Source organism: Balaenoptera physalus, assembly GCF_965194825.1.
Source record: "Balaenoptera physalus genome assembly, chromosome: X".
NCBI classification, from domain to species: Eukaryota; Metazoa; Chordata; class Mammalia; order Artiodactyla; family Balaenopteridae; genus Balaenoptera; species Balaenoptera physalus.
The window spans coordinates 90,484,699-90,499,221 of record NC_138903.1 but is presented as its reverse complement, the minus strand read 5'-3'; the positions used below and the strand labels follow the sequence as shown (position 1 = coordinate 90,499,221).

At 35.3% G+C, this 14,523-nt stretch overlaps 1 protein-coding gene across 6 annotated transcripts in view; it reads left to right on the top strand.

Annotated features, from left to right (window-relative positions):
- ZMAT1 (zinc finger matrin-type 1) overlaps positions 1-14,523 on the top strand; it is a 51,451-nt gene that overhangs the window by 31,428 nt on the left and 5,500 nt on the right. For 2 of the 6 annotated variants that reach the window (XM_082447551.1, XM_082447554.1), the window contains exons 2-5: positions 1,441-1,547; positions 5,475-5,576; positions 5,654-5,828; positions 7,416-7,700. In XM_082447551.1, coding sequence (XP_082303677.1) covers positions 1,441-1,547; positions 5,475-5,576; positions 5,654-5,828; positions 7,416-7,700 — 669 coding nt within the window. Of the gene's footprint in view, positions 1-1,440; positions 1,548-5,474; positions 5,577-5,653; positions 5,829-7,415; positions 7,701-8,483; positions 10,637-14,523 lie in introns of those variants that run through there. The other 4 variants (XM_082447552.1, XM_082447553.1, XM_082447555.1 and 1 more) reach the window with 4 other exon arrangements.

The following is a 14,523-nucleotide window of genomic DNA, read 5'->3' as shown; positions in this document are numbered from 1 at the left end:
AAATGATAATATTTACTTATTATTAAAGATTTTAATAGGAAGTTCAATATCTTATCACTATGCTCAGATTGCATATAGTAGTTAATTCTGAAACAAGGGAAGTCCTGAAATACACTTTAAACTCTCTACCTTGCTGACTTTAAGAGTCAAAGTTAGAGAAATCATATATTTTAAAACAACCTAAAAATAATTCAGAGAAGATACTATATATTATAGGGATAAATTTTTAAGTGTTCATCAACTTGTTTTTGACATGTTCCTAGTTACAGTTATTATTATCTTGAGCATGCAATTTAAGTAAGCATTTTTAGTCCATAGAGTGGTACTGAAAACAAAGCTTAGTTGCAGATATCCAACATAACTTTTAAAATAAATACCTCTAAAGGTTTTTAAATAGAAAGTCCTACATACTTCTTGCAAAAATTGAAAGAAAACAGTTGTACAGAAAATAAAATGTTAAATTTTCTCCCTTTCTTGCTTTTCTAGCCCCGCTTCCCAAAGTTAATCACTTTTAAATTTAATTTATATCTTTCCATATTTTTTATATGTGATGTATATTTAATTTTTGTTAGTGTTGGAAATGGATGTATTGTATTTATTGTTCTACAACTTTTTATCCATTTAATATATCATTGGCCTTTCTCTGTGAAAGTATGTTTGGTATCAGCTTATTCATTTAAATAGCCAAATAGCAAGCAAAATTTTGATGTTTTGTGATTTATACCTTATAGATACACTAATAAGTTTTGGCGGAATACATTGCAGCTGTTAAGAAGTTTAGATAGAAGTGTGGACCTCAAGTGTAAATTCAGAAAGTTTTGGCATGTGTTATTTATTACAGTGAGAAACATTTAGAAATAATACTTCTAGATGTTATTATATGAACATTACTTTATAGCTTTGGCGGCTTCTGTGAGACTTGTTTGGCCAGATGAGTGTGCTAATGTTCGTACAACAATGGAAAATGTTTGCCTACTATGGGCAAAGTTTTTTTGTGGTTCCGTGTGATTTTTAGATAACGTTGGAGCCATAGCTCCAGATAAGTGACAGTCTTATAACAATGCCTTTTTAAGGATTGTCTACTGTAAAACACAAATTCCAAGGCTTGGTGTTTTAATCCTGCTGCTCATTATTGGTGCCCCAAATCAGTCTACGAAGCTCATGAAGTTACTGGTACCCCCATAACTTTTCATTTGGAATGGTATTGCCTAGGCTTATCATGTTAAATAAATACCTCTTGCTATATCCTACATTAGAGGCATATTTATTATGCTCATATTAAATTGCATACTCAATAAGCAAAAAGCTTTTATTGTAGCCTCACAAGCACTCAGGTTTGAGGTGGTATATGAAACAATATGTAGTTGAAGAATGAAAATGATACTTCTAAATATTCATTTATGTGATATATAGTCTCATTACCCTTTATTTTATTCATAGATATGACTTGGAAAGAACAAGAAAAGACTGAACTTTTTACAGATAAATTTTGTAATATATGTGGAGTGGTGCTGCAGTTTGAATCACAAAGGATTTCACATTATGAGGTAGGTTAAAAATAATGGGAATAGAATCTAAAATAGGTTTTTAAATATGGCAGATAAACTTCATATATTATCTGTTTTTGATTCTTATGAGAATCCTGTGTATTATTTCCCTTTGATGGATGAGGAGCCTGGCTCAGAGAGGGACAGTAACTTACTAGCTTAAGTTTGGAGAATTCGGGTTTAAACTTAGCCGTTTTGACTCCAAAGCATGTTTTCTTTTCTTCACATCATTCTGCCTCCATTTGTATCTATCAAGCCACTATATCCTTCGTGTCCCTGTAGTAAATATAAGGGAAGTTTTATAAAGCTTGAGTAGGAAACAGTTAATGTGAATCAAGGGATATTATTGAACTCCAGAGTTTTCCTTTACAGTAAATGAAGGATAAAAACAAAATGAACTAGTCTTGCACTTGATTTAGCTACATGTTTTTAAGCACAGTACCATAGAATTCTAGAGTTAAAAGAGGAATGTTTAATGTTCTTACTTCTTTAGTTTATTGATTAGAAAACTGAAACCCAGAGGGATAGTGATTCTGCATAGCTAATCTTGGCATGACTAAGCTTAAAAATGAGTTCTTCTAATTTTATATCCAGTGTTCTTTCCTTTCTTTTAGTGTTGTCTCCCATTTCTACATCATATTATGAACTATTGGATTTTTTTTCATATCTGGTATCCATGTTAACAAAAGTACTAGATACATTTACTTAAAAGAAATATAATGCCAGTTCTACTTTTTTAAACACCTCATCTTGTTTTGCCCATTGCTAATCTTATTGGCAACTATATTTCAGTCCTTATGTTGATTGGGATTCAATTACTGTAATTACAGATAGTGAAATTGTGTTGGCTGTGGATTGAGAGGACGTAGGTTCAAGTCTTAACTCCACCATTGTTGTGAAACCCTGGGCAAGTCACTTTACCTCTCTGAGCATGTTTCTTGAGCCTGCAAAATAGGGGCATAAAATCTCTCTTACTATACTTGTGAGAATTAAGTGAAATCAAATATGTAATTGTGCCTAGCATATCCTGGGACCTCGAAGCTCAAAGATTTAGAGTTAATAAAGAGAGACACATAATCAAGGTGCTCTGTGATAACTGTGGTTGGAACCATTTGAATTTAAATTTGAAAAATCACTTTTATGGGCTTATGAAGTACTATTCAGTGTAGAAAATATATAAAAATATAAGAAAATATGAATCAATCATAATTCTGTTGCTTGTAAGTAAGCATCATTTAATTAACTTCTATTTAGCTTATATGATTCCAGTATGCTTTCTAAACACACAGACATATTTTTACAAAAGAGAATTGTATGTTGTTTTGCACTTGCTTTTTCATATAAGAACATATTCTGAACACTTTGACCTATCATTACATCTTTTTACTTTTCTATAAAGTTTAATGGCTATAAAGCATTATGTTATGTAATGTTGTAGCATATTTTTAAATTTAAATTTCAGTGCCATCTGTAAGTTTGGTACTTAAGGTTGTTAAATAATCAAATCAAAACTATACATGACTTTCCATATATTTGAAAGCACTTCTGTGCAAATATCCTACTTGAAAAGGTGATTTTTTTTCTCTTTAGTATACAGCTTGGTTAATAGTGTCAGACTATCTCAGCATAGTATTTATTGTACATGTAAAATAGGGCAGTACTGCAGAAGTTTTGAATTTTAATGAGGTTTCACTTATTGATATTTCCTTTTGTATTTATACTTACATGTTTAAGAAACCATTCTTTGTTCTTTTGTCATATAGATATTTCTGTCTATTTTCTTCTAATACTTTTAAAAGTTTTATTTTTTAGGTTAAAATGTTTGATCCATCTGGTATTGATTTTCACATATGGAGGGTGGTAACATTATTTTCCATACAGATAGCCAGGTATCCCAGCAATATTTATTTAAACAGTCCATCCTTGCCTCACTGATTTGTAGTGGCATCTCTATCATAAGTTAATTTTCGTATATACATATATATACTTATAATGTTATTATGTTTTATTGTATTGCTCTGTTTGCCTGTCTCTATAATAATTTCACCTTATTAGTATAGCTTTAAAATATGCCATGATACCTGGTAGGGAAAATTTATATGACAAAAAAACTCGTTATAAAGTTAAAAGACAAGCCACAGATTGAGTGCTATTTATAACCAATATAACTAACAAAGGATTAGTATCTAGAATATATGAAGAACTAATATCAATTAGAACAAGAAACAACCTAATAGAAAAATGGGAAAGTATTATAAACAGACTATAGAAGAGATACTTAACTTCAGAAGTGATCATATGGGAAATGCAAGTTAAAGTGATAATGAACTATCTTATCAAAACCATCATGCTCGCAAAAATTGAAATCTAATAGCACTTAACAATTCAGGAGAATATAGGAAGACAAATCACTCATATGTGCTACATTTGGAGTTGTAAACTGCTTCAACATCTTTTTTTAATTAATTTTTATTGGAGTATAGTTGCTTGCTTCAACGTCTTTGGAGAAAAATTTTATAATACCTATTAAAGCTGAAAACCCTCATACCTTATAAGCCAAATAGTCCATATTTAGGTGTCTACTTTAAAGAAACTCTTGGACATTATATTAGGAGATATGTTTACATATGTTCAGTGCAGAAGTGCTTGCGATAGCAAAATAAACAGAAACATAACTGCCTTCAGTAGGGGACTTGATGGGTAGCACATGGAGTGGAATATTATGCAGCATGTAATATGAATGAACTAGAGCTATGTGTATCAATATGGGCAAATCTTACATAATATTGAGTTATAAAAAGTTGAAAAGGATATGAATAAACTGATTCCATTTTCATAAAATTTAAAAAAACGACAATAGTACATAATACTGTTTATGGGTACATGCATATCTAGTAAAAGAAGAGAAGCATAGAGGAAATGATATAGACCAACTTTAAGATAGTGGTTACCTATCGGGAGAGACTGAGGAGGGGAGGGATTGTTGGCATGAGGAGATAGGACTGTATGTGTAAAATTTTACCTCTTTTGAAAAGGAGATCTGAAAGAAATATAGAAAAATGTTAATAATATCTGTTAAAACTGGGCAGTGGGTATGTACTTCAGCTATATTATTTCCTGTGTTTTTCTATATGTATATATTTCACAATTTAAAATGCTGTAGAGAGAGAGTAAGTAGTTGCCTCATAGTATATGTTCAGGAATGTTAGTTTCCCTTCTATTTACACCAACATTTTCATTATTATGTATTTTGTTATACATTTGTTCAGAGATTTTTCTAATGTGCCTAACGTAGAAGGGTTAATTTCCTCACATAAAAGGATTTGAGAGGTAAGCAGTACAGGGCTGATGTGACAGCTCCATAACATTATCAGAGATCTAGGCATTTTCTGTCTTTCTACTCTCATGAACTAGCCTCTGTCCTCAAGATCCCCCATAGTCCCAGATGACCTTTAAATCTTAATTCCAGAAGCAGGAGGGAAGAAGGTTAGAAGAAGGGTTCATCCTCCATCCTGTTAGGAGGCTTCCCAGAAGTTCTACCCAGCATTTCAGATTACATCTTATTGGCCAGAATAGAGTCACAAGGTTACATCTTGCTGAAAGGGAGGCTGGAACATGCAGTCTTTTAGCTGGGTATATTGCCTAAGGTGTGTAACTAAGGAAGAAGAAGAAGTTTGATATTAGGCAAAAAAAAACTGGGAGTCTCTGTCAAAAACAAAAACCTAGAAGTTACTGGACTCTAAATTACAGCATTATTTTCATTTTAACTGAGATTTAGAGATTTGAAAACATGTGAAGCCTTTTCGTAAACTTGGTACACATTAAATATATTTCAATTCACGGGTACTGTCCTCAAATTTGAAGAGGTGTAAATTTGGGGTACCTCTGTTTTTGAATAAACAAAGTCATATTATATCTTTTTTTCAGAGTGAAAAACATGCTCAAAATGTTAGGTTTTATTTTCAAATGCATGGGGAACAAAATGAAGTGCCTGGTAAGAAAATGAAGATGGATGTTAGGAATTTTCAGGTGAGTGGCCTTTGTTGATGTTGTAATTCGAAACTTTGAGTTATTGAATCTTTCTAACAAGATTGTTCTTATTTCAGATGCATAGGAGTGAAGTAGTGGACAGAAACAAATTTTGCGGTCTCTGCAACATCATTTTTAGCTCCCCAGTTGTTGCTCAGTCTCACTATGTGGGGAAAGTCCATGCTAAAAAACTGAACCAATTAATGGAGGAGCATGATCAGGTATCTCCATCAGGATTTCAGCCAGAGATGGGTAAGATGACATTCACCTCTTTAGCTTCAATACAGGGTCTCTCTATAATTTTTTCCCATCTCTGCCATCCATTTTTTATTGGAGAGACTTTTACTCTGCCACAGTAACTTGGTTCTTCTTCTGCCCGGTTAATCTCTTTCTGTGTCCTTGTAATTTAATATAGAGATCATAATTGCTAGCTGAATTTTAAGAAATGTTGCGACCTCTCCTTTTCAGTTTATTAAATCCAAATAAAAGCAAGTTATTTGCTATGTTGCTATAAAGAAAGAACAATAAGCAACCTGAGCTCTCCAGTTTCTAATCAAATTATAGTCTTAGCTCCCTCTTACTTCTTCCCCTTGGCATCTATCTCATTCTTTTTTTTGCTTTAGTGCTTTCCAGAACATTATCTCATAGTGTGTGTTCAGACCAATGTCTTCACCATAATATAGTTATGTTGCAGCATTTTCTGACTATAACTATAGCCAAAAAAAAAAAAAAATGTACGGAATCTTCTTCTACCCGATTGCTCATTCCTTTCTTCCTATGAATATAAAGAAAAAGTACCACTAGCATTATCAATCAGCAGTTATTGAGTACTTATTTTATGTTAGATGCCAAAGATACAGAGAACTGTAAAACGTTGCTGTTTCCTCCTTCCAGTGATGTTGGGCCACCAGCTCTGACCCACAGATCTCACTTCTGGCCTGAAGTGGCAGAGTACACCCTGGAAAACCCAGCCTGTATTTTGAAAGTGTTGTGTGCTAGAACAAAAAATAAGATGATCAATTCTCTGGAATAAATAATTTACCACATTCTCACTAGCTTCAACACTTTAGGAATAAAGCATGCCTAGCCTGGAAATTTTACCAACATTAATTTCCAACTCATAGCATAGGCCTCATCAGCATTAAAACATATAGTTTTCTTAATAAATGAAACCAGAATTATTTTTAAATTTATTCTAGTCTCTCTAACTTTTGTATATTTGTTTTTCTGCCTGTCAGTCAAGAGGGACAGAATCAGTGTGCCCTACAACAGAAAGCATCTTGTAAAGCCTTATCTTTAGGCCCCAAAATTCATAAATTTGGGCTCAGAGAGTAGACTAAATGAAAGAGCTCTGAAATAACTGTAATTGTGGCAACGTATAATTTTATAGCCTTAAACAACTGCATAAATTTTATTTTGATACAGACACCACAAATCTGGACTGAATAGGTGATTTACTGTGCTACTCAAGAAAGACACCAACTTAGAAGTTGGTACCATCTCTTTTACCCTCACTAATTTCAAGAACCATCCTAAGACATCTCTTATGCCTTCATTGATTTTTCAAATGAATAAAATTCATTTGAAATAAATGCCTAATGCTGAGTATTCTTTCCTGTATCTTTGTTGGAGAAACTTGGTGACAGACTTGTATTCAAATTTCTATTCTCACAGAAGGAAATTCTTTTTAGCCTGAGTACCTTTATCCAACAGCCCTATATGGAAAAAGTCCAGAGATAGCAGGTTTTTAAAGAACTCTAACTTTCCCTAATACTTTATAATGAATGCAACTCTAATAGCTGGACACATGTTGATCACTTTTCATTATGACTATTTCAGCAGGTGTGCCTATTACTACTTCTGCAGAGTCAACTTTTCTGAAGCCCCTTGTTGTCAAGCCTCCTCCAGGCGGGATTAAAGACGAGACTATGCCTTTCTCTTCCAGCAGTGCTTTGGATTTGAATAATCCAAACAAGTATTGCAAGCTCTGTCCTGCTTCCTTTAATAGTCCATTAATGGCCCAACAACATTATGTTGGGAAAAAACACAAAAGAAATGAAGCTAGGAAGAAGTTTGTAGCCAAGATAAGAGAGAAACCTCTTCCAGCAAAATCAGATGCAAACGGTAAACAGTAAAAATATCCCAGATCTCTTTCTTAGGATGTTTATATTTTATAAAACATACTGGCTTATGTATATACTATTTTGCTTTTACTTAATACGAGGTTGATAATACTCATGGGATCATAGAATTTTCGATAAGTAAGGACTTTTGAGTCCATGTAGGTCTGTCTGTTGGTTTTCTAGAAAATGAGACCCAGAAAGGTTTAGATGACTCTTACTAATAAAATACAGGTATTACCACGGTTTCATGTTATATCATAGGTACATAAGGAAGTATTTTAAATTAGTATCACGTAGTTATATCATTCGGTCACTAAGTATGACTTAAGTGTCTCTTAGGTGCTAGGCTAGTCATTCTTGGGAATACAAATGAAGATATACTATTTTCCCTGAAGGGGCAAGTGTATAACTACTTGGGTTAATAATACTTCATTGCAAGAGGCTGCAGACATGGATTTTTGTGTACATATTTTTGGTAACCAGAGGAGCCAAACATCATGGTTCAGAAAATCTTTATAGAGGAAGTATATGATTTAGATTGATAGCAGTGGGAAGGAGAGAGGATGAACAAAGGAGCTGAGAAAGAGTGGCAAGAATTCAGGCACAGTAAAGATTCTGATCCTGACTGGAGTGATCCACTTGCTCTTCTAACCATGTGTTTTTTCATTTTTCCCCCACAGGCACCTTCTCACTACTAGTATATTTTATTCCCTTTTCATATTCTCTTCTCCACCCACTTCTTTTCCTCTACTCAACCATTATTTTTCAATTCTTTCCTTACTAGACCTTTCTGCTTAATGTGAAAATGTTCATTATTCCCTCCTTGAAGCTCTATTCTTTGTCATTAGTAACTCCTTATGCTATTGTTCTTTTCCCGTGTTTCTATTTCTTTTCGGTTTTCTTTGGGGGCTCTTTTTTAAATTCATTGTCTAAATGTAGGCGTTCCCATGGTTCCATTCTTGACCTTAATCTATAACATGATCTAATCCGTTCCTCTGATTTCATCTCTCATCTGTATGCTTATGACCTTTCTGCAAAGCTTTAGATTCATATATTCAAAGAGCAGCTACCTCTTCACCTGTATACCTCATAGCCATTTCAAATCCACTCAGTCATTCAAAGTAGAAACCTGTAGTTAATTGTAAATCCCACAGCACCATCTACTTCACTTCCTATATCTAATGAGGCACCAAGCCATGACTGTTTTACCTCCTGAATCTTACTGTTACCTTTTCTCCAGCCATGCATTTCCCACACTAGTTCAGGCCCTCAACATCTTTTCTAGAGTTTTGCTACTCAAAGTGTGGTTTGTGGCCAGCATTATAAACATCACTTGGGAGCTTGTTAGAAAAAAGAATCTCAGGCCTCACTGCAGACCTACTGAATCAGAATCTGCATTTTAACAAGATCCCTAGGTGATTTGTACTCACAATAAATTTTGAGAAGCATTGTTCTAGAATATTGCCACAACCTCTAACTACTCTCCTTGCCATCAGTTTTGTCTCCCCAGATCCACCCTCAATTTAACCACTAGAGTGTTTCATCTAAAGTGTACATCTTTTCATGTCATTCCCCTGCTTAAAAGTCCTTATTTCTCTATTTTCTAAGGATAAAAATCTAAGCTTCATAGCTCTCTACCATCTTGTCCCTATCTTCTTCTCCAGGCTTATTCCCTGCTACTTCCTGCTATGATCTTTGTGGGTCAGAATCTAAAAACTGCTTATGGTTTCCAGAAACCATTACCCCATTTCTTGTCTCTGTGCCCTTCATGCTGCCATTTTGCCTAGAACATCTTCATGTCCCTCTTCTCTTGACCAACTCCTACTCATTTCACTGCTTTCAAGCCTTTTCACTTCCTTCAAGGCTTATCTTCTGTGCTTCCTTAACCTGCATATCTAATTATCTCTCCCTGTGTCTTTATCTCCCACTAGAATGTAAGGTCTTTGAGGGAAGGGACTTCATCTAACTCATCTATATTTCCAGTACTAGAGATAGAAACTGGCACAGAGTAGGCCTACTTCAATAGAGATTAGTTTAATATATGAATCAGTGAACTATTAACCTTTATTTATTGAGTGCTAACCCTGTGTTTGTACTATTAAGTTTTCTGCTTTATGTGATTCAACATATCCCCAAAAGTTACATAGAGATCTGTATTTTTATCTAGGATTTTAAAGAACGTTGATTTAGGCAAGTGTAGAAATAGAAGTGGTAGGGCTTCTGAAAGTCGTAGATGTTTGGAGAAATGACAAACTTCCACTTGTTAGGGTATTTTTCCCATCGCTATGCTGAGGGTAATCTGAAATAAGTGGCTTCTAGTTTGTGGCATTAGGTAAATTGGAACTGAGAAGTGTGTCAGCCATGAGAAATGTGTGCACTTTGGTCACTTCTGAAAGGAGGGTCATTTTAGCACTCTGAAGTTTCAAGGTTATTAGATTGAGAGAAGGATTTTGGTGAAATTTTCATCTGGCTGGGGAGGTGGGTGCTGATCATCAGCATAATTTAATCCAGTCATTGAAGTCATTTTACACTAGCCTCTGAAGGTGAAGCTCAAAGAACAGATTTTCAACCCTGCCTTGACTATTTCATTTTGATAACAGTAAACATTTGAGGATTAAAAAATAGCTGGAGAATTTAAAGTAGCTAATGAGAATTGCAAAGAACAGCTACAGCAGAAGCCCATATTATAAGTGAGCAAGCGGTAAGACAAAAACAACTTAACCTATGCCACTTTAACTATATTCACTCTTCACCCATTTTCTCCCTTCTTTCTGTCTCTGCCTTCATTTCTATCTGCTATTGTTTATATATGTTTCTACTATATCTAATCTCTTTCTCTTTTTCTTCATCATTCTTACTGCTCTCTTCATGTCCCTCATTCAGTCCAGATTTTATTAGCACAGGAATGGCTACCATAACGATATGGAAATAAAGTATGTATGTATTTTTAATTTACTGTATTTGTTTTGTTTATTTTACTAATTTCTAGCCCCATTATTGCACTTAGATGTCTCACCTTCACCTGTAACTCAACATATCTAAAATTGAATTAATCATCTTCCCTAAAACCACCTTAAATTTACCAAGTTTTCTTTCTTTGCCAGTAGTACCACTATTTATTAGTCACCCACACTTGAATCTTTGAGGGCATCTTTGACTAAATTTCCCTGTCTCCTATCCGTCCACAGTCTTATCAGGTCTTCTTAGAACTATTTCTCCTTCCTTTATCCTTCCATTGCATTTTCACTACCATCATCTCACACTTTAATGCTGTAACCACCTTCTGGAAGGCTTTACTTATACCTCATTGTTATTCTCTCACTACCTGGTAGCAAGATTTCAACCCAGAATCAATTCCACAGTCCACTCGTTCTACTTTTACATTCAGAACACTGAGTGATGCTATGGAGAATTATATAAGGCTAGAGATTGGGTATCTCTACAGAGTCTTAGTATCCAATCTCTGTGGCCTTTTAGTCCTACTTAATACTTTCCTTTGCCTTCACTTTCCTTTCAGCGGTGATTTTTAAGCCTACACCACTCTCCAGGACTCTCTTCTACTGTTCAACACTCCCCCTCCTCACAACATTCAGGCAAGCTTATTCCTTATTTCATCAAGAAAAATGTGGCCATCAAATGTGGATACCAAGTATCTTGCCTTAACCAAATAATCTCTTAACCTTGAATTTCCCTTTAACTACTACACTTTCCCCTTCTCTTCTTTGCCAAGTTTTTTTTTGTTGTGTTGTTGTTTTTGGTTTTCAAATATACTCTTAGCTGTCTTTACTGATATTCACTCCTCAACTCATTACTATTTGTTGACACACATTCCCCCAGCCCTCCACACCACCACTATACCATTCCACTGAAACTGTCCCTCACAGGGTTATTGTGACTTCTAAATTTCTAAATCCAATGGCCATCTTTACTCCATTCACTAAACATTCCTCCTTTGACATCACTCTCTCCTGTTCATCCTTACAACTCTGTCCTTTACTTCTTGATTTTTCATGGACCCCCTCCTCCTCTACCATCTAGTTTAAAGAGTGGCGCTCTCCAGGGTTTTTATCATTATGTTGGTGTTCCTGTGCCCACCCATACATTATCCTCAGGACATCTCACCCACTCTGATTGTCTTAACTAACCCCCATCCCCTGACTTCTCCAAAATTAATCTATCTTCTGCCTTTCAAATTCCCATATCTAACTGCCTATTGGACACCTTTACATGAAAATCTCACAGATATATCAGACTCTGTGTGTCCAAATTCAAACTCACCAATGCTTATTCTCCCACCTCCTAAAATAGTACTTCCTTATGAAGTTCCAATTTCAGTTAGGATCACCACCCACTCAGTCACTGAACTATGCTGAGAGGTATTTTAGACTTCTCTAGATTCCTCCTTCTCCCTTATCTCCCACATTCACTCAGTCATTAAATTTTGTCTGTTTTAATGGTAAATATTTCACCAATATCCCTGCTTCTCTCTACCCCTACTGTGACCTTTCTAGCCCATGCCCTCCTCATCTCTTGCCTTATGTAACTGTGGTCTCCTTACTTCCAGGCTTGCTCCTCTTAAAATTACCCTCCATACTGCAGTTAGAGGAGAGAGTTCTCTAAAACACACAGCTGACCATGTTACTTACTACTTAAACCACTTCAAGGTTTCCCAGCCCACAGAATAAAAATCTAGGCTCCTTAGATATAAAAGTCTCTTTGATGTGATATACTTTTGCCTCTCCCATCTCATCCCCTTATATTTTATTCTGCAACAATTCCAAATTTTAACTAGTTCCTGTAAACACTTCTGGGTTTTTTTCATGCTATTTCCTCTGCCTACAGTACTCTTCTCAGCTCTTTTAACCGTTAACTATTTTTCATTTTTCCAAGTTTAACTAAGGCATCATCTCTTCCAGTAGCCCTCTTCAGACCCCCATATTGTACTAAGTGCCTCTGCTTCCTTGAATTCCCATACCTCTTAAGCATACTTGTCTTACCTTTTACCAAATGAGATTGAAATCCTCTGTTCATGTGTCTGTTTCTCACTTGGATTTGTGAGCAACCTGCCCATTTTATTCATCTTGTACCTCTAGCATCTAGCATGATGCTTGGTGCCACAGAGGTGTTTAGTGTTGGCTGAACAGATTATTTGAATTCAGCACATCATGCTCATTTCTGTCTCTTCCATACCTGATATTGTTTTCATCCCCTGGAATGCCCTAACTGCTTTCCTTACAATTCAAATCCTTCTTTTCCTCCAAAGTCCATCACAACTTCCCTCATTTCTCTAGCTCTTGGTATTCTCCCCTTCCTCTGATTTCTCATAGGTATTACTGTTCATTGACAGTTGCATTAATTATAGTCCCTTAACTGAATTGGCCCCCTTGAGACAAGGGATTGTATTTTATTCTGCAATATCCTTCTCAGTGCTTTATATGGGAATGAGTATATGGTTTTTCTCAATATTTGATAATTGTTTATTGAAAGGCAGTGTTGTGTAGTGGGATAAACATAGATTTGGAGAAATGTTTGAAGTCAGTTGCCCAGTTGCACCTCAGATTCCTCAGGTATAAAATGAAAATAAGGCTACTTCACAGGGTTGAAAGAGGATGAAATGAAGCAGTGTATACAGTACCCATCACAGAATAGGCCCTCAACAAATGTTAGTTTTCTTGAAATATTTTGTTTTCCTGCCGTAATTTAAAAACATGTAAACTGGACATTTTCTATTTTTCTTCATAAGCTAAATGCCACACTAAGTTGCATTTTTGCTTGCATGTAGCTCTCAGTTGATTTTCCCCATTTAAGATATTAGATCAATGGTTCTCATTCTTGACTACATACTAGAATCATGCAGGCAGCTTTTAGAAATCCCAATGCTCAGGCCATCCCTAAAATCAATTAAATTAGAATCCCTGGGACCCACACATTAGTGTTTTGTTTTCTCTTTTTTAACTCCCCAAGAGATTATGATATAGAGCCAAGATTGAGAACCAAAATGTTAGACTATAAAGATATGCAGTTCCTCAATCTATCCTTTGAAAACAAAGACCTTGGTCCAGGGAGTTATGAGATAGGGCTGTGATTAGGGGAAAAGTGGGCTCCACAAGTGTTAGGTTATGGATGATTCTGAAAGTTACAGGTTGCAAAGAAGCTTGAGTTTCTGGGTGAAGTCAGAAACAGGGAATCCTAGCAGGGCTGAGGGGAGCAAAACTTGACAGGCCCAAGGAGCAGACTCAGATAGGAGAATGGACAGTGTAAGGAACATAGTAGAGGCAGGTTTCAGTAGGATCAGACCAGGAATTTTGATCTTGGGGCCAATAAATGGACTTCATGTCTTCACAGAAAGGGTTTACACCATTTTTATATATTATTTTCTGAGATGTCTATATCCTAGAAAAAGATAAAGAATATCAGTGTGAGAAAAAGATAAAGAATATCAGTGTGTGAAAAAGACAAGGGCTAAGGTAATAGAAAGCAGACCATAGTTCCAGAACTGCCTCTGGATCTTTCATATGTGACCTGCAGCTCCTCTAAACTACTATATTGCCTATATTATAATCTTCTGGTCTAATTTGTGAAGAAACCAAGGAGGAACTGAGGAGAACATTATATACAATATACTCTATAAGCACTAAACAAATATGTAAAACCTCTGAATATAATCTGAGTTTATAATCATAATGAAGATCATTGACTCGATAATCTAGGCAGTGGTGCTCAACAGTGGCTGCACAGAAAAATCATCTAGAGTGCTTTCAAAAAGTAAGAAAGCCTGGTTCTACCCCTAGAGATTCTGATTAAATTAGTCTTATGTGGAGCTG